This window comes from Sinocyclocheilus grahami, unplaced genomic scaffold (assembly GCF_001515645.1).
Source record: "Sinocyclocheilus grahami isolate Dianchi unplaced genomic scaffold, SAMN03320097.WGS_v1.1 scaffold111.1, whole genome shotgun sequence".
In the NCBI taxonomy this organism is placed as follows: Eukaryota; Metazoa; Chordata; class Actinopteri; order Cypriniformes; family Cyprinidae; genus Sinocyclocheilus; species Sinocyclocheilus grahami.
Genome location: NW_015505290.1, coordinates 643,007 through 667,236, shown reverse-complemented (window position 1 = coordinate 667,236; position 24,230 = coordinate 643,007). Strand labels below are relative to the sequence as shown.

The 24,230-nt window shown below is 36.7% G+C and overlaps 1 protein-coding gene across 4 annotated transcripts in view; it reads left to right on the top strand.

Moving 5' to 3' along the window:
- Positions 1-24,230, top strand: part of LOC107589054 (low density lipoprotein receptor adapter protein 1-B-like) — a 36,976-nt gene that overhangs the window by 7,029 nt on the left and 5,717 nt on the right. For 3 of the 4 annotated variants that reach the window (XM_016277364.1, XM_016277363.1, XM_016277365.1), the window contains exons 2-7: positions 15,201-15,343; positions 16,690-16,802; positions 21,893-22,007; positions 22,355-22,427; positions 22,514-22,594; positions 22,695-22,813. In XM_016277364.1, the coding sequence (XP_016132850.1) occupies positions 15,201-15,343; positions 16,690-16,802; positions 21,893-22,007; positions 22,355-22,427; positions 22,514-22,594; positions 22,695-22,813 (644 nt within the window). Of the gene's footprint in view, positions 1-4,697; positions 4,716-15,200; positions 15,344-16,689; positions 16,803-21,892; positions 22,008-22,354; positions 22,428-22,513; positions 22,595-22,694; positions 22,814-24,230 lie in introns of those variants that run through there. The other variant, XM_016277366.1, reaches the window with a different exon arrangement.

Genomic DNA, 24,230 nt, shown 5'->3' with positions numbered 1-24,230 from the left:
GTTGCTAGAAAGTGAAGGAGTCTTGACTGTTTCGTTAACATTCCCTACATTTTATTATTCAGCATATGCTTGTTTAATAATTTATCATACAAATTAGAAGCTAGTGCCATATACTGTATAGCATATTCTTTATATTCATTTTTTAGCTGACATTTATTTTGATATTTCACCCATATTGATTTTGTTTTGCTAAATGCTTGGAATAAGTATGAATCTGCACCAAGTTCATGTTTCATTCATTTCTTCTGGTAGCTGGTGTTCAAGAGTATCTATTATGTTCAAGGTTAGCTGATAAGCAGTTGTTTCCTCTGTGAATTCCTTGTTTCATGTGCTATAAAGAGGCTATTTTGTGTGCTTTCTGACTGCACTTGAGGTGGTTGTTCGATTTTTCAGATGGAAGCTCTTGAAATAAAGAAGTCTTTGTAGTCTTTTTCGACAACAATAAGCAGCAGCGTTCATACAAATTGGGTGAAAAAAGCACACACACACTAAATCAAGAGTGTGCAATGCTGTGTGAAAAGACCCTATTAGGTTTTATAAGGGTTCATTTCAGAGTGTGCCCAGCAATGGACAGCTTTAGTCTTTTATCTGTGCTGTTGGGCTCAGTGGGATTCAGACTGAACACCTGAAACTAGAGCTGATCAGATTGATGAGCTGTCTGTTATGAGTTTCAACCAAAATGTATGTTTGATTATAAGTTTCATACGCATAAGGAGAACATTCTATTAATAACTGATAAATCTTTTATATGATTGACATTTGGACTATGTAAAGTAAGATTTTCTGTACAAAACTATTTTTTATTTTAATTTAATTAATGTGAGTGTTCAGAAATGTGAGATTTAGTGTAAATTCTATTCTTTCCTTTGACTTTGGGTTTTCAGAGACCCCTATGATATAAAAATGCAATAACTGTAATAATAATAAATGCTGTTTTTTTAACCTTCACTGAAGAATCCTGAAAAATATCACAGAAAATATTAAGCAGCATAACTTTTAAAAATAGTTCCCTTAGTTGAGTCATGGAATGTGTTGACAACATTATATTCTTATTCCTAAATTATATTTTGCAAACGGTTTTCTTTGAAATATTACTGTTTCTCTCTTGAGAAACGTGCATAACAACTCTCCCATAGTTCTCCCAGCATGCAGAGAAAGATGTAGAGAAAGAGTAATGCGCACACTGACTGCATGAGAATCCGTGACATCCAAACCTTCCTTCCTGTTTGACAACCTGGACATGCATCAGGGAGAAATTTGACACTCGTTCTGTCTCTCTTCCTGTTTCTCATTCTCTGCGTCTGTTTTTCTTTCTGTCCTTCCCGCTCATCTGACAGCTCTCTTTTCCTCTGTTGATTTTAGGTGCTTGTGATTTCCTCTAAAATATTCCCTTGTTAAAAAGCAGTCTTTTATTCTATTTTAGTCCTTCCCTGCTGCCAGCATTACCCCTAGTGAACCTTGTCACTGATAGTCTCTCTTCGTCTGTCTGTCACTCATACACTTGCTCTTGGTGTCTTTTATCTGTGCTGTTGGGCTCAGTGGGATTCAGACTGAACACCTGAAACTAGAGCTGATCAGATTGATGAGCTGTCTGTTATGAGTTTCAACCAAAATGTATGTTTGATTATAAGTTTCATACGCATAAGGAGAACATTCTATTAATAACTGATAAATCTTTTATATGATTGACATTTGGACTATGTAAAGTAAGATTTTCTGTACAAAACTATTTTTTATTTTAATTTAATTAATGTGAGTGTTCAGAAATGTGAGATTTAGTGTAAATTCTATTCTTTCCTTTGACTTTGGGTTTTCAGAGACCCCTATGATATAAAAATGCAATAACTGTAATAATAATAAATGCTGTTTTTTTAACCTTCACTGAAGAATCCTGAAAAATATCACAGAAAATATTAAGCAGCATAACTTTTTTAACTGAGATAAAAAACACCAAACTTTTGTTATATATATATATATATATATATATACATATAAAGAGTTCAGTTATGTTTAGGTTCAGTTATTTCACTTTAATGACAATGAAAAGAACCTATTCATTGCCATTACAGTGAAATTGCTGAATCTACACATAGGAGCTTGATAAAAATGCTCATTTTAGATGAAAATTTTAGATGGCATTTAGAGGCTTTTGCATCTGAACTATTCATATATATATATATATATATATATATATATACAGTATATATACTGTATATATTCTACTGAATGCTTGGTGTCAATGATTGCGACTAAAACACAGTAATAAAATAAAATAAAGGATTAAGTACAAATAATGAAAAATGAAAAGCAGAATAAAGAAAACAAATAATGTTCAGTAGTGTAACACCTGTCAGAGAATCTGAGCATAATAATATTTTTGCATTTATTCATGTTTTTTATGAGACCCCAAATATAATGTAACTTTTTTGGGAGGATGCTTGTAACATGCTGAGTTTTTTTTTAAACAGATCTCACAAATTAAAAAAAGTCATGAAGAATCAACTTTCAATATTAAGCATATCTTTTGAGCAATTAAAGTAGTCACAGGGTGTCTCAGAACCCAAACCAGACCTGACAATAATCTTACAAGAAATCTGCTATCTAGGACCACACAAATGCTTAGATGCTTAGATGTGACTAAACCTCCTCAGTCGATCAGAAAGCATGCTGGAGTAGTGTTCATTTCAGCATGCCTGCTGTACTGCTGTACTGCATCTATCCTTTGGCAGTGTCTTCAGTGTTTTGACCTTTAACCTTAACCATTACTGAGTGCAGGCAGGGTGTTCAGAATGGCTGCTCATGAACCAACTGAAACCCACCAATCAGCAGCACACGGAGGAGCTGTATTAGTGACAAACCCCCATGAGACACCACTTACAACATACACACCAGCTGAGGCCCTGTGATACACAGGAGCCTGTTTCTCATAATTAGACATCATCGTATTAAGCCCATACAGTTTTATTCTATTACTGGGCTCTTAGAGAATCTCTGAGAGAGGAATCTCTGGTGATGGTGTTTCTAAATATTCACTGGACAAATAGATTAAACTGTTATCTAATCCATTAGATACACTAATCTAACACCAGCAGATGAAGGCATGATTGTACATACAATATATAGTGACCAGTCTGCTATTTAAAATGTTTAAAGCAATAGTTCACTCAAAAATGAACATTTTCTGAAAATGTACTCACCCTCAGGCCACTCAAGATGTAGATGAGTTTGTTTTTTCATAGGAACAGATTTGGAGAAATTTTGCATTACATCACTTGCTCACCAATGGATCCTCTGCAGTGAATGGGTGCCGTCAGAATGAGAGTCCAAACAGTTGATAAAAACATCACAATAATCCACACTCCAGTCAATCTATTAACTTTTAACCATATAAATCCATAATCCATAATAACATTTCCTCAAGTGAAAAAGTCCAACCGCTGTTGTCCTTTCACATCAAAATACACAGAAATGTTTGTTTAGAACTGTTTTGGACTTTTTTTTTTTTTCGCTTGTAAATGATCCTCTGCAGTGAATGGGTGCCGTCAGAATGAGAGTCCAAACAGTTGATAAAAACATCACAATAATCCACACTCCAGTCAATCTATTAACTTTTAACCATATAAATCCATAATCCATAATAACATTTCCTCAAGTGAAAAAGTCCAACCGCTGTTGTCCTTTCACATCAAAATACACAGAAATGTTTGTTTAGAACTGTTTTGGACTTTTTTTTTTTTTTCGCTTGTAAATGATCTGTGCATATTTCTTATATTTTAGTCTGAAGCAACATTTTGAAATAATAATAAAAAAAACATTTTAATAATGGATTTGTTTATTTTAAACACCCAGCTTTTCGCTTCACAAGATGTTAATTAATGGACTGGAGTCATGTGGATTACTTGTGGCTTATTGTGATGTTTTTATCAGCTGTTTGGACTCTCATTCTGACGGCACCAATTCACTGCAGAGGATCCATTGGTGAGCATAATGCTCAATTTCTCCAAATCTGTTCTGATGAAAAAACAAACTCATTTCTGAGAGTGAATACATTATCAGAAAAATTCTGAGTGAACTATTCCTTTAACTATGATTTACCCATCTCATATGGTTCAGTCAATATATGGATTTTTACATGCGTTATATATATATATATAAATTTTTCTTGAAACTATGTGTTCCCACTAATGTATTTTGTAAAAGAGACGAGTTTCGCCTACCCTCTCTTATCTGGCAACACATCCCGCTAAAAAGCAGACCTTGATGAATGGTTTTAAACATGACCTTTGCATATAGGTGACCTACAGCCAATAGTGTTGCCCACTTCCTATCAGGACAAAACCATAAAAAGTGCTGAGGAAGCACCCATAACTCATAGAGTCTAGAATGAGCCATACAAACTTTTAGTTATTTTATATATTCCTTGAACTTGGACCTGTATTTTAACTCAATGATGTGCTTTTCCAATACTCGTGATATTTTCAATAAACAGTGAGCACTAAAAATCTCAGGCATTGTTTTTATGCATTCAGATACTTTCAGAAACAAGTTAAAGGTGTGTGTCTGGCTTCAGATACAACTGAGGAGAAAGTCCTTTTGTGACATACAAAACATGTTTACGTTTTCTTAAAACCAAATGCTAATGTGCATGCTGTTCAGTATAAACAGAACCTGAGAGCACAAAGTCTGAGCCGCTGCTGATAAGACCCAAAGCTTCTGTGAGTTTGAGAAAGAAACATTTTGCATTGTATTTGGATTACTTTGAGATCAAAAAAGCAAATAATCCACATTTTAATGTATGAGGATTTGAGGTGAAAACGTCTGTTTGATCAATGTTGTGAACATTTAGTAAAACTTCAGAAGGAAGAATGGCTTATTTTGTAGCAGTAAATTATAATTCTTGCAGATCATTACTGAAGCTTGGATACTTTTTTGAAAGTTAGTTTACTTGATGTGGGATGTGCAAAGAAAACTAGAAAAAAATATTTTTATGTGTCATTTACAATCATGCAGTAATTTTGTATAATATCAATTATTTATGTGTAAAATAACTATCAAATTACCTTTATGAAAACTAAAAAGTCTGCCATTTAAACACAAAAAAGTTCCAAATGTAATTGTAAATAAATGTATGTTCTATGTTGATAAGGCAGCCAGTGTGTATTAGTTCCCACTGGTTGGCAAGTCGAGCAGAGAGTCATTAATTCATTCATTCAGACTTGGAAGAAAATTCCCCTTGTCGCCTTGAGGCAGGAGATGTTGTCTTTCTTCTTTCAGTCATACTGTAAGACAGACCTCGCGTTCTGTTCATTAATTCCATTTGCGCTGTCATGAATATGAGTGATAACACTCGTAACTACAGGCCTCTGAGACTGAGAACACTTTGGAGTAAAAGAAACTGTGAACAGTGATGAATGAGGGTTATTTTCACGTAATTCTTTAGTTTTAATCATCAGTTTAAATAATAAGATTCAGTTGCATTGAAAAATCACTCTGGCTCTGAATTTATATAAAAAAAAATATTTTATGTAACTTTTTAAGTCTATATCAGTTATAACTTTTTTGAATTCACTTCTGCATCACGAAAAGCAAAGTCTTTTATTTGCTATAGAGCAAGTTTTTTATATTTTTTATATTTAGTTTTGTATTATTTTCACATTTTCTGAATTCATGTTTGCATTGTTTTCATGTCTACGGCATTATTATGCACCTAGACAGTGGTGTATAAAGTACCTGAAAGCCATACTTAAGTAAAAGTACAGATATCTTACCAGAAAATGACTTTGGTAGAAGTTGAAGTCACCGTTTAGAATATTACTTGAGTAAAGGTCTTAAAGTATGTGATATTTATTGTACTTTAGTACGAAAAGTATTTTTTAAATCTTAAACGTACTTAAGTATTGAAAGTAAAAGTACAAGTAACTGCAAAATGGAAAAGAAGCAAATAAATATATATAAAAAATGTTCATACACAGCTTGAGTAGCAAGATTGTGTTCAGTTTTAACTCTTTCTTCCATTTTGTACTTTTGGGTAAAAAACTGAAGCATTTCATCCGGTAGTGTCTTTCATTCCAACATAAGAAACCATTACTGGAATCTGCATCGGAAATAGCATTTAGATGTATTTACACAGTTTATGTATCTCAGAGGGGACATGGATGCATTTAAACCACAGTTACAGATGCATAAATAGGCCTAATGTTTTGTTTTTAACATAAAACGTTGAATACTGATATATTTTAAATAATTTAAAACATGAAAAAAATAGTCGACATGTGAAATTAAAACCGCCAGTAGGTGGCAGCAAGTGACTGTTAATGAGTGAGTCATTGAGATTCAACCGATTCATTCAAACGGCTGATTCATTCAGAAACAAAGCATTTCACTGTGTTAATGAGTGAATCACTGAATCATTTATTCAACCGATTTGTTCAAAAGCTGATTCATTCAGTAAGTAAACACCATTGCTCAGAGATGCAAAACAGTGCTGTGATCTTTGGTTGGAACAATTTTCGTTAGCAAAATTGAGCAAAAACAAGCAATATTATGTCTAAAATGTAAGTCACTTATTGCTTTACTGAACTTGAATAAAATGATTATTAAATGTGTTCATGCTGATATCTGCAGAAAAACGGTACTCTTTGTGTGATATAGATTAAGTTAACTCTATTAAATTTTATAAATATAAAAAGCATACAGAAGCATTTTGCCGTCTACAATTTAGAATGCCTGGAATTTTGAGTTTTAATAGACTAATAAATCAACGTGCGTGCACTCTGACTGTGTGTGTTCTGGTGATATAGCCTACTTGATAATGTCAGATCACACATCATTACAACAACACTTACCATATTATCGCAGACGATGCTGCATCACACACCCCAGACTCGACTTGAGTGGAAAATGAATCATCAGCGGTTGTGTGCGCACTTGTTTGCACATGAGCAAAGGTGTTTTTAGGATCCTAACGTGCAAACGCCAGACCACTGATTCGTCAAACCTGCTTTCCTGCAGTCCGTGTTTTTCTGACTTCTGACTATTTTGTAGTAAGTTACGAATATGCTTCGGGGAAATGTATCGGAGTAAAAGTATTTTAATTAGGAATGTGGTGGAGTAAAAGTAAAAGTTGGCTGAAATATAAAAACGCAAGGACAGTACAGATACTCCCAAAAACACTTAAGTACAGTAACGAAGTATTATTACTTCGTTACATTACACCACTGCACCTAGATCATGGTTACAGGAATGCACAATAATAAAATATGTTAGATTTATTGTCTATATCTGCTGTATTACCATTCAGAAAATATGTAATATTCATTTTAACATTGTTATATACATAATTTGATGATTATAATTCTTTCCCAGAGTTTAGTGTGGGCTATTCTGACTGCTGATGTTTCATAACAACCCCCATTGTAGGACTGTCTTATGCCCAGTGACTTTTGTTGCTAGGCAACGGAGCTTGGTCTGACACTAGCCTGGTTGTCCTGAGCAGAGAAATTTGATGAATATATAGCCATAATCAACACAGCTCAAACAGCTCCGGCTCTGAGAACACAAAATGAAATATTGACACCTTCCTGTTATTCCTGCTCAGCAATGCACATGTAACTGAACTCCTTCACTCTTAGAAATAAAGGTTCTAAATAGAATCAACAATGTTTTACGGTTTGATACGAGATGAGAACCTTTGAGTACACCACCAATAACTTAAAGAAGCATTAAGAACATTTGTAATAACTCATATAGCCAACTCAAGAACCTTACAGCAAAAAATGAAGCTTCTTCAATTATTTTTTGCAGCAGCTTCAGTTTTTAGTGTGCATTCCACTGATGGAATCAGTTCTATTCCCAAACTCCTCTTCCCTCCCTCTCCGCCGTATCATGTCCTATATTCTGTCAAGGTAATGTCCTAGATTCTTCCCAACACTCATTATTTAGACACTAAATGGCAGAGCAGAGATCAGAGGCCTTTTATTCAGCTGCTGTCAGCACAAAGTAAAACAGTTTATTTTTCTTTAATGGCTCGAACCATTCAAGTCTGAGGTATTTTATATTCAATATGTGATCCATAAAAATGCTAGTGCAGAATCATTCCAGGAATCTAGGCATTTGATTTACTCGTTGCTACGGGCAACTGTCCTGCTTGTGTGCCCATGTGTGAGCTCATGTTTTAATTAATCATCTTATCATGTAAATGCAGTCATTATATTTACTGGGATTCAGCATGCTTGAGTATTCATGTGACTTTTGAGTGTAAATGAGACCATTAAGTGTAGTACTAATTTATAACTAGATCTGTGACTCGCTGTCTCACTTGCTTTCCTTCAGTGTCACAGTTTAAGGCATCCATTGACTCAGTGAAAACACACTGTTTGGTCCTTAAGAAAAACTAAATAATCACCCTTAAAAGATAAAGGGATAGTTCACCCCCCCAAAAAAAGAAAATTCTGTCAACATTTACTGACCTTCATGTTGTTCCAAACCTGCATGAGTTTCTTTTTTCTGCTGAATGTAAGCAAAGATATTTTGAAGAATGTGGGTAACCAATCAGTTGATGATCTCCATGGAAAAAAATTACTATGGAAGTCAATGAGAAGTTCATTTAAAAAAAATAAAGCCTAAAATGACCTTTAAAGAATGTTGTGTATATACGCTCTTATTATGTAAGCACACAAACCTTCCCGCAAAAGTCTGAGAAGGTTTGTTTCTAAAAATAAAACCTAAAAATAACCTTTACAAAATGGTTAGTTCTAGTCCTTGATTCTGATTGGTCAGCAGCTGTGTTTTATTCACTATAAAGCACAGCTATATAAGGGGAAGTCGTTCCCCTTTATATAATACAGGGATTGTAGGTGGGGGGAGTGAATGTACAGTGCTCTCTTCCACCTTCAATACCACGTCTGAGGTGCCCTTGAGCAAGGCACCGAACCCCCAACTGCTCCCCGGCGCCACAGCAAAAAAAGGCTGCCCACTGCTCCGGGTGTGTGTTCACAGTGTGTGTGTGCACTTTGGATGGGATAAATGCAGAGCATTAATTCTGAGTATGGGTCACCATACTTGGCCACATGTCACTTCACTCACTATATGACCGCTTCACCCAACGGTTCTGTGTATCACACCCTCAGCAACGCAATCAGTACTATAATGTTAGTGTTAAAACTGTTCCATGTATTAGGCTATGTATTTCAGCAACACTGTTTGATATTTATTTAATGAAGTATGAGTGACCCCTGCTTGCGTTATGTTGCATCGATCATTCACCTTAAATTTTGAGATCACGCCCTTCCCCTGTCAAACAAACTGTTCTGGAGCAAGATACGTTAATGTGTGTATGTGTGTGTGTGTGTGTGTGTGTGTGTGTGTGTGTGTGTGTGTGTGTGTGTGTGTGTGTGTGCGTGTGTGTGTGGAAGCCCACAGTTTGGGAAGTGATGAGGGAATATGTCTGTATTAATTAGTTTTCTGTTTCAGGTAGGATTCTGCATGTCCATATGTCCATCAATTTACACTGAAATGAGGCTTGCAAACTTGCACTGTGCCGTTAATCGGAAAACACATTTTCTCATGCTGAGAGATAAGCAGTTGTATGTGTGTGAGAAAATATCATATATAGGCTACAGTGCTGTGTTAAGCCTTTGCGGAGCCCTGGGCTAACGCAGCTGTGGGCCCCCCCATCCCCTTCCTCGTACCTCACGTATTGTGAATACAGCACGGCCTCTCGTACCTTATTGTTTACTTAAAGAAGGTTGTGTATACTTTTTTATTAGACTGATATACAAAAAAAAAAGTATAAAATAAAACCTAAAACCGCTAGAGAATGTTGTGTGTGTGGGCCTACGTATTTATTAGGTTAGCACACAAAAACCTCTGCAACATTTTGAGAATGTTTGTTATAAAATAAAAACCTGAAAATAACCATTTAGGGAGCCCAGCATGTAGCCTACATTTTCCCAAACAGGAACCATACAGTAACGGTAGTGGAATGTTCTGTGTTTGCTGTGAGATTACAGATTTCAGCTCAACCGATTTAAATGCTTCTGACAAAATAATAATATGCTAAACAACGTGTTTAAGTAGATTTCTTTATTCTAGATTTTCAAAAGCATAAGCATTGCATCACAGAGACCTTTACGTGCGGCAAGATCAGTCTGGAGAAATGCCATGCAGGTTTTGTGTAGCGCAGACACAAATGCTGTTACGGCACGTCTCGGCGTCTGTGGTAATCGCATTTTACGTTTGCACAAATCGGATCACTCTATCACACAGACACACATGCACCAACCCAGACGTCAAATTATGTGCTGTTAAAAATGCCACTCTCACACCAACCAAACACATATCATCCTGCCGTTGGCCAAACCTGTAAAAATCCAATTACTATCAGCACTTATGGCCTTTTAGCTTTATTTGTTTCACTTTATTGTCATAACCTTTGCAAAGTTTTATGAACATAAACATGTCCTACTTCAATCTAATCTGAGCGAAGGCCTGGAGCACCAACACGAATCTGATCAATTATTAATTTAGCAGCCTGCTGAACGTATGGTACATCCCTCAAGTTCTAGTTGCAGCTTTATTGCGGCCCAAGTTTTGTGTGTGTCAGCATTCCCAGTTTAGGATTTCAGCACGACAAATGTGCTGCAACAGCTCAAGGAGATTATACATGCCAGGATGTCACCCTTAGAGCTTTTTGGCTACTTCTGTTATGTTTCCATGCCCCTCGGCCCATCCTAAATGGGCTATAACATGTCATTTAGAGATGGCTAGAGTGCTGAGAGAGCATTGAGGGTAAGTTTTCCTGCTTATTGAGTGCTGAGATAGATTTTGTGTCTCTGCAGGTTAATAATTCACTTGCAATTGAGAAAGCCGTGATGGTGGTATTGTCTTCCTGGCCTCAAACAGCTGGTGCTGCTGGGAGGGCCAGATGGCTGCATGCAGAGCTGTCAGAGCAGGACACGGAACTGTCAGATTAGATGAGTTTCTGTCCTCCATAGCTGCTTTTTTAGGCAAAGGGACATAGAAGTAATCAATTACTGTATGTGTAGAAAGTGGCACACACCATAAGTGCACGTTTAAAATAGATGAACTTTGGCTCACTTGTTGCGATGAATATCGAGGGGGCACTATTTGCTGTCTTTCTGCATTTCTGAAATTGTTATTATTATTGTTGTTGTTACACATTATTGTTCATGTAAAATATTCTTCAAAGTACTTACTCTTTTTTTAGTTATTGGAGGTCACAAGAAGAATTCTGCATGCAGTTTTGATCAATTTTCTTGCATGTGAAATGGAGTAAATAAAACAACAAGAACAATAGTCTACTGTTCTTCTTTATTTTATTGTTATTACACATTATTATTCATGTAAAATTTTATTTCTTATTATTTTGTTTTTGATTGCACTACTGGAGGTCACAAGAAGAACTTTGTAGAAAGTTTTTTGATGTTTGAAGAAGAAAAACTTTGTCTTACCTGTCATGATGAATTTATTTTCTTCTCATGTTTCATAAATTTAGTATATAAAATAAAATACCTGTAATAATGTTTATTATTATTATAAATTTTATTATGATTATTATTATTAATGTAAAATATTTTATTTTGTTTTCTTTTGAGCTGGAGGTTTGTAAATGTTCTTTTCATGTTGTCCGTTTTTAAGGTTTTTCTTAAATTTAGTATATAAAATAACAACATTTTTATAAAATGTATAATTATTAGTAGTAGTAGTATTTGTAACGCCCCTGTGGACTATTTGTTGTGGTTTCTTCCCTTTGTGTTGGTTTAGCCCGTCTAATCATTAGTTATTCACCGTCATTGTGCTCACCTGTCTGCCTCTAATTATTAACCCCATATTAGTTCCTGTCTGTCTGAGCATTGGTGTCGGTTATTGGTAATGTTACCCCGAGTGTGTGTCTCACCTACCTGAACCAGCCTTGTTGTGTCTACAATAAATGTCATTATTGGAATCCTTGTCGTCCTCGTCGTCCTGCCTGCCTCCACACACCCATTTCCGTGACAGAATAACTGACTTAAAAAAACAACATGGAGATCGCTGCTCGTTTCCTCACCATATCCCGCCGGGATCTCCCCTTCTATGAGTATGCCGGGGAGTTATGCAAGCTCGCAGCGGTGACGGCGTTAGAGGACGCCGTCCTTAATCAGCTTTTCTGGCTCGGGGCCAACTACCATCGCCCCGTGGACCTCCCAGACACCACTGGACTAAGTTGGAGGGAAGGTGTCTTCCGGTGTCTGGGGAGTGTTCGGTCCCGAGCCAGAACCAGTCCGCCACCGTCCGCGGCTCCCTCAAGCCCGAAGGACGTTAATGTGGCAAGCCCGAAGGACGTTACTGTGGCAAGCTCGAAGGACATTAATGTGGCAAGCCCGAAGGACGTTACTGTGGCAAGCTCGAAGGACATTAATGTGGCAAGCCCGAAGGACGTTACTGTGGCAAGCTCGAAGGACATTAATGTGGCAAGCCCGAAGGACGTTACTGTGGCAAGCTCGAAGGACATTAATGTGGCAAGCCCGAAGGACGTTAATGTGGCAAGCCCGAAGGATGATAATGTGGCAAGCCCAGAGCTCGCTCCAGTGTGCCCGCCGGCCGCTGGCCTCTCAGCATTGCTGGGCATGGCGCTGCCCCTGGAGTTCACTGCTCCTATCCTCACCCCAGTGTCGGTTCCAGCCCCAGTGCCCACTCCTCGTAAGCGCCTTCCAGAGCTCGCTCCAGTGTCGGCTCCAGCCCCAGAGCTCGCTCCAGTGTCGGCTCCAGCCCCAAAACTCACTCCAGTCCCAGCTCCTCGAAAGCGCTTTGCTGTGCCTGCTCCTCCAGAGCACCCTCCAGTGCCAGCACCACATAAGTGCTACCCTGTTCCTGAGTTAAGCCCACGGAGGGCTCTTGATCCCCAGTTCAGCCCAGGAAGGGCTCCTTATTCCGAGTTCAGCCCAGGAAGGGCTCCTTATCCCCAGTTCAGCCCAGGAAGGGCTCCTGTTCCCGATTTCAGCCCACGGAGGGCTCCTGTTCCCGAGTTCAGCCCACGGAGGGCTCCTGTTCCCGAGTTCAGCCCACGAAGGGCTCCTGTTCCCGAGTATAGCCCACGGAGGGCTCCTGTTCCTGAGTATAGCCCACGGAGGGCTCCTGTTCCCGAGTATAGCCCAGGGAGGGCTCCTGTTTTCCCGTTAAGCCCACGGAGGGCTCCTGTTTCCCTGTTAAGCCCACGGAGGACTCCTGTTTCCCCGTTAAGCCCACGGAGGGCTCCTGAGTCCCCGACTCCACCATGGCAACCTGAGCCCCCTGTTCCAACATGGCCTCCTGAGCCCCTTGATCCGCCATGACAACCTGAGTCCCCTGTTCTGCCATGGCCTCCTGAGTCCCCGGCTCCACCATGGCAACCTGAGCCCCCTGTTCCGCCATGGCCTCCTGAGTCCCCGGCTCCACCATGGCAACCTGAGCCCCCTGTTCCGCCATGGCCTCCTGAGTCCCCGGCTCCACCATGGCAACCTGAGCCCCCTGTTCCGCCATGGCCTCCTGAGTCCCCGGCTCCACCATGGCAACCTGAGCCCCCTGTTCCGCCATGGCCTCCTGAGTCCCCGGCTCCACCATGGCAACCTGAGCCCCCTGTTCCGCCATGGCCTCCTGTGCCCCTTGATCCGCCATGGCAACTCGTGTCCCCTGTTCCGCCATGGCCTCCCGAATCTCCGCCTCGGGCTCCTCCGCCGCTGTTGGACGATCCTCCTCCTAGTCCCCCTCCGCCCCTCCCTCTGTTTCTACGGTGCGAGGACGCACCTTCCGGGAGGGGGGAGTACTGTAACGCCCCTGTGGACTGTTTGTTGGGGTTTCTTCCCTTTGTGTTGGTTTAGCCCGTCTAACCATTAGTTAATCCCCATCATTGTGCTCACCTGTCTGCCTCTAATTATTCACCCCATATTAGTTCCTGTCTGTCTGAGCATTGGTGTCGGTTATTGTTAATGTTACCCCGAGTGTGTGTCTCACCTACCTGAACCAGCCTTGTTGTGTCTACAATAAATGTCATTATTGGAATCCTTGGCGTCCTCGTCGTCCTGCCTGCCTCCACACACCGTTTCCGTGACAGTATTATTGTAAAATATATGTTTTATTTTGTTTTCTGTTGAGCAACTGGAGGTTTTTAAATGTTTTTTTTATGTTGTCCTTTTTGAAGTGTTTTCTATATATATATATATATATATATAGGATATACAATAATAATTAAAATATTGTTATTGTAAAATATAAATTTTTCTTATTTTGTTTTCTATTCAGCTACTGGAGGTCAAAAGAAGAACTTTATAAAGAGTTTACTGATGTTTGAAATAGACAAACTTTGGCTTACCTGTCAGAATAAATATAAATTATCAAGAAGGCACTATTTTAAATGCTCTCTTCCTTCAGTTCTGATGGTTTTTCGTCCATAAGAAATTTAGTATATAAAATAATAATAAAGGATCTTTGTCATTCTGAAAGCATAACAATCAATAATTCACACTGATATAACAGTGGGTTAAGGTCCAGCACTCCAGTGCTTGCTTTATATAGATTTTTTCCCTCAGAATTGCACTAGCAGGGCAGTGGATGTCTAGTCAGGTTCATTCTGCATATCTTTCGATCCAGCTCTGTACTCCTACAGGGCTTTGTATTAGACCCAAATGGGACCGGAAAGCTATTTAAAGCTCACTGTGTGGCACAGTTTTGAATTTCTCCTTACATGGGAAGGAGCCCCACTTCTCCTAATGGAAAGGTGTGAAACCTGTCATCTGTGTTGAATGGATGTATTTTTATATGAACAAAGTTTGGACTTTTTGCTTCCAGTTAATCATTATTACAACAAAAATATAATTCTTTCATAATTGCTGCCTGCCAGGCATCTACCTTGTGATATCCTGCAGTGTTAATCAATAAATACACATTCACATTTCAGGCAGTTTCTTTTGAGCCTTTGATTTTTTAAAGCCTTGAACATTTGGTTTGTTAATCAATTTCTTTCTTCTGTGGAACACAAAATAAGATGTTTGACAGAATATTCGAGACAGAGAATCAGTCAGAGAGTCAGGGTGTCATTCTTGTGTATATATAGTCATACAGGTTTGAAACAGCATCAGGGTGAGTAAATAATGACAGGGTTTTCAAATTTTGGTGAACTATTCTTTTAAATAACAAAAGATGAAAATGTTTATTTTGTGTTTTAGAGCTCCCAGAGAACTGGACGGACACCAAAGAGACACTCTTGGAAGGGATGGTGTTCAACGTGAAGTATCTGGGCATGACTCTGGTTGGCCAGCCTAAAGGAGAAGACATGGCAGCGGCTGCTATCAGGAGGATTGTAGCCACGGTCAGTCATCACTGTAAAAATGTGTCAAAGGACTTGAGAAATTGAGAATAGTAAGGAATGATCATGATCCAAGTTGGCACAAAATCTTACTTACATAATTTTGTGCCTTTGACAGTTTATAGTCATTTATAAAATGATGTTGCCACGTAGTCATAATAATAATAATAATAATTATTATTATTATTATTATTATTATAAAACATTTTGCAGTAAAATAAAAATAATAATAATAATAATGATAACAGTAATAATAATAATTATTAATAATTAATTATTTAATATTTTATTAAATACAAATATAAAATAAAATTTTATTTCGATTTTTTTTATTGTATTGGAGGTCATGAAAAGAACTTTGTAAACAGTCTGCTGATGATTCTTATTAGTATCAAATTGATTAACAAAACAGAGACCAAAGGCTTTTTTGATCAATAGTTTATGATAACACAAACAGAATTTCTATCGAAATTACACCTTAATATTTACTTATTATTTTATTTTATTTTATTTTATTTTATTTAGCTCAGTTTGGTCCTTTTTTTCCCTTTCAGGTGTGAGCACATATGATACTGCATATATATATATGAATCAGAAAAGCCTGTTGTATCGATATGACTCAACAACAAACACATACTGTATGCATTTTTCTTTTTTAAATTTTTTTTTGATTTATTATTATTATTATTATTATTATTATATTTTGTCTGAAGCTTTAATAAACTGCTCCATGTAAATTTCAAAAAATTAGATTTTTTTTCTTTTATATTTCAGGCTTTACAGACTTAAATAAACAATATGATTCCTTTTCTCTCAGATCTCTGAAAAACAGTTTTGCTTTCTGTAGCAGCACAATCAAATCAGGATGTGACAACTTTCTCTCCCAACTGTCAGACTGTGAATCATTGAGATGAGTTTCATTGTGTTTTAAATCAGTGTTTACTGTCTCCTGGGGAGAGAGAAAGACCCTCCAGATATGCTTTGTCTAATTTCCTTTGTCCTTGACGAGTCCCCTCTCTCTCCTCTTCTACATTTCAACCATAATTTCCCCTCGTCCTCATCCATGTTAGCCTCATTTCTTCCTGCCAATACACTGCATTGCTGTACCAGTGTGTTCACATGCCAGGATCATAGTAACAAGGCATAAGATGAATTTTATATATGAAGCATCATCTCGTTTCAGCTCTTGTACCTGTGGAGTTGGAGTTAATAGCCCACACAGATTTTGCTGACCTTTAGAGGTTATTGTTTATGGTCAGGGAGTTATGAGTGACATTTTAAAGCTGACAATGACAACGATATTTGTTCAGAGTTCACACAAATGGTTTTTGCTTGTCATCCACACGCAGGCTCGGGCCAGTGCAAAGAAGTTTCGGAAAGTGACCCTCACTGTCTCCCCCAAAGGAATCATCATCTCAGACACTGAGACAAATGACCTCATCGAGGACGTTTCCATTTACAGGTATAAAACCACACCAAAACAGACCAAAATCACAAATGTCTTTTTTGTATCGTAATTTGAAAATCACAGTGTGGTGCTAATGGACAGGCATTTTCAAAAATGCATTCATTCAAAAAATAAAAAATAAAAATTATTTAATCAAAATACAGTACGCATCATAATATTGTGAAATATTATTACAATTGAAAGTATTTTGTTTTTTATTTTATTATATTTTAAAATGTCTTCACATGAAATAATATTTTTGTCTTGAAGAAACCCAGGTAATTTAAACCACATGAAGAACCTGATAAAACTGTTATTCTTGTTTTGTATGTTCTCAGAATTTTAAAAAGCCATTGTGTCAATTATTGGAATACGCCTCCCTACTTCATTCCCTCCAAATCAATTGTTTAAAGATTTTTAGTCAGTCAATGTCTGTAGAACAACATGAAGTCAGCCGTGAGATCACTAACCAGTGAATCATTAACATTTGAGAATGTCAAACAAATGTTGATGCAAGAGGTGACGTGCTTATATCATATTCATGAATTTGGGATTGTGGTGCATCTTGCTTGTATTATACCCATCTGTTGGAGGGAGGTGTATTATTCAGTGGGCATGAGAGAAACCCCCGTGCTGATCCCCCTTATCAGCTACACCAGAGACACAGTCACGGGAATCACCCATCTCTTTAATCCCCTCCTGTAAGAAAACGTATTCCACATCCTTCCTTCTCTCTCATTCTTTACTCTGTCCTTTCTTTCCTTCTCATTTTCTCTAAATAATACACCACACATGCCCTCCCTGCCTCTTTTACATTATTGTTTTCTAGTAAAATTTTATTTTTGAAATAGTTAGATTTAATTAGATTAGAATAAATAAAATAGTTAGATTTTATATATTTAGAATTTTTTATTATTTCTTATTAAGTTCATTGTTAGTTCATTGTTCTAAACACTGTTTGTTGAGGTTTGCGTTTTTCTGTCAATATGGGGTGCTGTGTGTACATTAATGAGGAAAAAAAATTAACTTAAATGATTTTAGCAAATGGCTGCAATATTGTTAAGAGTGAAAATTTTAAGGGGGTCTGAATACTTTCCGTACCCACTGTATATTATAAACTAACAGTTTTACAGAGAAGAAAAACTTAATTCAAAATAATTCAGTACTGCATATTCTAACTAGTGTCAATATAAATGAAGAATTATAGTGTAATTAAAACAAAATAATATTTTTGGAAAGCAATCAATTGTGTAAGATATTACTTTGATTTTATTTCTTTATTTATTATTGTTTTTATATTTATTTATGTTTTATATATTTATTATGTTTCTACTTGTTCTAACTTAAGCAATATACTGTGCAAAACTTGTTGCATCTTTCCCAAAAAGACTCATGGCTGTATTAGTTCAAAAGGGTGCTTCTACTAAATACTGAGCAAAGGGTCTGAATACTTAGGACCATGTGATATTTCAGATTTTCTTTTTTAATAAATCTGCATAAATGTCAACAATTCTGTGTTTTTCTGTCAATATGGGGTGCTGTGTGTACATTAATGAGGAAAAAAAATTAACTTAAATGATTTTAGCAAATGGCTGCAATATAACAAAGAGTGAAAAATTTAAGGGGGTCTGAATACTTTCCGTACCCACTGTACAATGACCGCATATATTAATAGTGTTATATATATATATATTCCAAATGGGTAAGAAATATAATTTCTTCTAAGATACTATATATTATCTTAGACTTAATATAAATGTGTTTGTTTAATGGATATTTAGATATTTTTTCAGTGGTGATAATGACAAATATACCAATTCATTTTTTGCAACTAAACACTCTGTCCTTGCACCTGGAACTCCTCCATCCTTGGACCGTCCTGCCTGCACCCTTCAGAGATGCTCTGTGGGGTTCTGGCTGTTTAGTGTGATGGCATATGGATTCCTGTGTAAGACAGATAAATGCTGAGAGCTCACGTAGCAGGACAAACTGCTCTCCACAGCACTGAGCTTCTGCTTGTTTTTGGCCTGATCCAGGTAAAGCACACCTCAGGATAAAAGAAAACACCCTGGAGCAAACTGTCTTATATGGCAGAATGAGACTTTGATTATACAGCCTCAGTCTGACTTTCAAAGGAGGCTGGAGAATAAACACAAGTGCCAGGGGACATGAAATCAGAGTTCAGTCGGAATGCTATAATAAATGCTATTTCAACTCAGACCCGAGGGGGTTTTGGACAGCCATTTGGAGGGTGAAGAACAGAATCATGGGTATTTTGTGCCTTTTCACTGACAGCAAGGAAACCGAGAGCATTCTGAATGAAGTGGTGGGGGTTTGAAAAGAAGGAAACACATTAGCGCCGATGATATGAATACTTTTCCTCATCTTTATTCACTCCTTTGACTCCCATCCCCCTCTCCACAGCCGCATATACAAATAATGAAGAAAAAAAAACACAGCCGTTCTATTTTTAGTGAAAAATATGAGATGATGTTGTTTGTCTAGGCTCAGTAGGAGATGTCAGCTTTATTACATCAGAAGTTGTAAAGGTTTGAAGGGCATTCTGGGTCTTTTTTGCTGCTTGTGTTTCAGTTCTGTCAATGCTTACTGCAATTTAGGATTTTTATGTGCCTTTTTATCCAAATACACACATCAGTTTCACTACTGCCAGCTTGTCTTGAAAAGAAAACATCTATATTTGTGAGCAAGACATCATTTTCCTAAGCCGCAAATCTTGCACAGTGATTTGTGTAATGAGATTCACTATGGTCCCGCATTAACTGAATGGGGGTTCATGAAAAGATTAAACCCCACTTTGGCTTTTTTCCCATTCTGGGAATGTCATATTCCACTGTTATGAGAGAGGGGAGTCAGTAGGGAACCACTGAGGGAGCTGTGACCCTGCCAATGCAAACACTGCCAAAGCTCAAATAAGCAAGGGCTTTTCCCCCCTGTATTCACAGACTGTTTTCATACATTTTATATTTAATTATTTAAATGTAATGTTTTATATATTAAGCATGTATAGAAATATAAATATAATATTAAATTAAAATTAATTTTTAAATAAATTAATACATACAGTATAATTATATGTTATAGGAATTATAAATATTTAAAATATTAATATAAAAATTAAACAAATATACATATGTATACAGTAAAAATTCCTTTGCATTTCTTTGTTTAGCATTTGGAAAATCTGTAAGCTCTTACAGTAGTCAGAGTAGAGTTTTGTCATTCATATAAAGTATAGTGCAAAGGAATGAAGACACGCTGACAATAAAAATAGTTCAAAAAATAAATATCTTACATTTTGAACACAGTATTGTTAGTTATTTTATTGCAATGAAAATTGTTGCGAACTTACACGAGCAACACATAGTAGTGGCATTTTGTTCCTGAATAATTTGGTGATTTTTAACAAATCGGTTGTGTGAATGATTCAACGACTCACTCATAAACATAGTCACTTGTTTTGTTAGTAAATGTAACCAATGTAACCTGCAGAAAGAGCTAATAAAAAATTTCCACCTGTAGTACTCACAAACACATTCAAGTGGAGTGATGCAAACTGTTTTTTTGGACTATACATATATCAGCACACTTATAATGCCGTGCTACCAAATCAAATTCAAGGACTGGAACGTAAATATGTCAAACATAAATAAGTGCTTTGTAATGCATTACATTTTGTGGAATTCTATGGAGTCACTTTCAGAACTTCCTACTGTATTTGATTTCCATGAAAGCAAAGATTTCAAAGTTCTTGTCAGTATAGCTGAGGTTGTTTAGGATAAAACACCCCCAATCTTTCATTCGGTTTCAACTGAGCTACAAACAAGCTACATTCAGACCATTTACAGTTTCCTTCCCTCTCAGCTTTTCACTCTTCAATAATGAAAGTGTGCAATGCACCACAGACTGGAATAAATGATAATTCACCACACCCCCCATGTTCAGAGACAGAAAGGGGAGGGAGAAAGGGAATAGAGAGTCTTGGGCATTTCTATTTAGGTCGTGCATCAGAAGCCGTGCACTAACAATTGTAGATGAAGTGAGATCAGAGCTCTGTCTCCCCCCAATCTTTGTCTAATGTATCTCATTATTTCATACGGTGCTCTAAATTTCTATCCTTTTCCTAAAATTACATTCAAAATCCACTTTCCATTACATTTCCGATGGTTAATATTCTGTGTGTCTGATATTATATCTGATAATCATATTGGTTGTAAAATCTCAATCTACACAGTGTTGTTGATCTCTGGCTCTCTTTACAAAAAAATTAAAATAACACTAAAAATGTATATAGATTGACAGGATATAACAGGACAGTCTAGTGGAAAAAACAAAACAAAAAATTAACTTTTGTCATGATTTACTCACTGTAATTTCCCACTGTTATTGAATATAAATGGTGACCATGACTGTCAAGCTAAATTTTCAATGGCAAGATTGTATTGAAAGAATAACATTGAATTTCAGTCTGTTCTTTAAACAAATGATCAACAAATGGCTCCAGAAAGAATTTTTTCTAGGTGCTTTTTGGAGTGTGGCAGCTCCAGTCCCCATTTACTTTAATAAAAATCAACTTACATTGCCTTTAATGCTATATAATTTTTTAGTTTATGCATTTCTTGGTGTTGTTAGCGCCATACTCTACTGTTTAAACTAGAGGAAACTGTCACTGAATGGAAGATAGAAGTGTAAACATTCTTCAGAATATATTCTTTTGTTGTTCCACAGCAGAAACAAGATAATACAGGTTTGGAACAATGATGACAGAACTTTTTGATGCAGGAATAAGTCTTATTATAGTTCACCCACAGATTTTACCAATATGAATCTTGAGAGATTTTACTTTTTAAAAGTACAAATCTGTTTTTGACAGGAATCGTCTTGGTTGGTACACAGACCTTTCTGTCACTGAACTCCAGGCAGCTTGTTTAGGTTGCAGTTTCTCTAACATAAAGCTGGTGATTTTCACACGCTTTCATTGATATTATTGAAAGATAAATGTTCAGTCATAACCAAGACCCTGTCAGTACATTATACATTCCCAGAAATGTTGTTTGATGAAAAGTTTGTATTTCTTGCTTCTGCAGAATATCTTACTGCACAACAGACAAAACTCAGGATAAGGTCTTTGCCTACGTCTCTCAAAGCCAGTTCAACGAAACTCTGGAGTGCCATGCCTTCCTGTGCCAAAAAAAGAAAATAGTAAGTGTCTTCAGATGCACATTGTGAAAATGTTTGGATGTTACAGATGGCACAATGTAAAATTCCTATCTATCTATCGATCTACACACACTCGCTTTAAAATGTTTCCATTTTGATAGTTTTGTCATCCTTCATCACCTTGCTGTGTGACCTGCTTAATGATTAGCTATTTTCTCGCTGCAGTTTTTGTATTATATTTGACAAACTGTTATTGTGAAAGCCACAGTCTCTTCTCTTGATCCGTATCTATAGTTGGTATCTAGCGCCATCTAGTGGACAAGCGCATGATTCTTCAAAATCTCATCCAAAGCTCTCTTTGATTTTGTGCGATCACCTGTCCTCCACAGGCTCAGGCTGTGACTCTGACAGTGGCACAAGCTTTCAAAGTAGCTCTGGATCTGTGGGAGATCGCACAGGAAGGTGAGGTTTTTTTGCCCTTAGTCAAAATAAAATATATATACCAACTAACATAAGATAGGCCTATATTCCCGTGTCTTCATTTGCAGACAAAAGTAAGAAAACCCGCACATGCTACACCTGTTCAGACCCTGAATCTCAGCCTGAATCTGAAGCAAACAGTGTTTCAGGTACATTTATTGGTTTGAACACAATGGTTTGCTGGATGTCTGTCTTAATTTAGTTGAATTCATGGGAATACTCTTCATTTGTGTTCTTTACTTGTGTCAGAGGAGGAGAAGACTCAGGCTCTGATGGAGCACAAACTTAGGAAGCCCTTCTTCCCTTCCTTCCTTTCACCATCTCCACGCAGCAAAGCTAGGAGACGACCAATCAAACATGACTCCTGGGTATGATGTGATCCTTTATAAACTTTTATCACACACTACCATTCAGAAGTTTGTGGTTGGAAGGATTTTTGGTAACACTTTAGTAAAGGGACCAATTTTCACTATTAACTAGTTGCTTATTAGCATGCCTATTATTAACATACTGTGCTGTTTATTAGTGCTTATATAGCAGATACTCTGCCTGACCGTATTCTTCATACCTAATTCTAAACACCTAAACCTAACTACATTACTAACTATTAATAAGCAACAAATTAGGAGTTTATTGAGGCAAAGGTCATAGTTAATGATTTGTTAATGGCGAATAGGACCTTAAAATAAAGTGTGACTGGATTTTTTAAAAATGTTTTTGAAAGTAGTCTCTTTTTTTGGTCAACAATACATTAAAATAGTAATCCTGCCAAATATCATTACAATTTAAAATAAATGTTTTCTGTTTTAATGTATTTTAAAATCTAATGTATTCCTGTGATAGTAAAGCTGAATTTTTAGCAGCCATTTCTCTAGTTTTCAGCATCACATGATCTCTTCAGAAATGATTATGGTATGCTCAAAAGCAATATATTTGAAAATATAAATATATTGTAACATTGTAAATGTCTTTACTGTCACTTTTGGTCAATTTAATGTGTGAATGTGAATACAAGTAATAATTTCAAAAAAATCAAATCTTACTGAACTCAATTTAGAGCACAATTAATTTTACTCATAAGTATCCCTTCATAGAAGGACATGCAGGAGTTTATTTCTGTATTATGTGATAAAATATGGAAAAAATAAATGCAAGGCAGTCTTTCTGGTAACCTGAATGGCATCATCATATGAATCCTCATTAATTTGCTGAAAGAATGGCACTATTGTGCAGAGTATCAGCTCCAAAATGAAGGTCAGTTGTTTTGAAACCAAAGAGCATGCCAAGGCAGTAATTACTCTATTTCTATTGGCTAACTGCCATTATATTGTCAGTCAGCAGCAGTGTTGGGGAAAGTTACTTTTAAAAGTAATGCATTACAATATTGCGTTACTTCCTAAAAAAGTAACTAATTACGTTACTTAGTTACTTTTTATTGAAAGTAATGCGTTACGTTACTTTTGCGTTACTTTTTAAATCTGGTCTGGACTTTCTTGTTTGCTTTTAATATAAAAAGTTCTATTTTTGGCAAATGTAAAAGCCCTTTCACACCAAAAGCCTCAGGCTGAAGGAAATGTACATTCACGTCTGTACAGTAGAACGCAGAAGAAGAAAGTTCAACTCTTCAGCAATAAAAAAGAAGAAGAAATGTTAGTTTATCTGGAGTAATTTTTGCTTATTAGTATGGGTAAATTTGGATCATCGAAGGTCAGCAGCAAATTGGTTAATAAAATGGGATTAAATACATAAAGGATATTTGTATTATTTAACATATTTAATTATTGC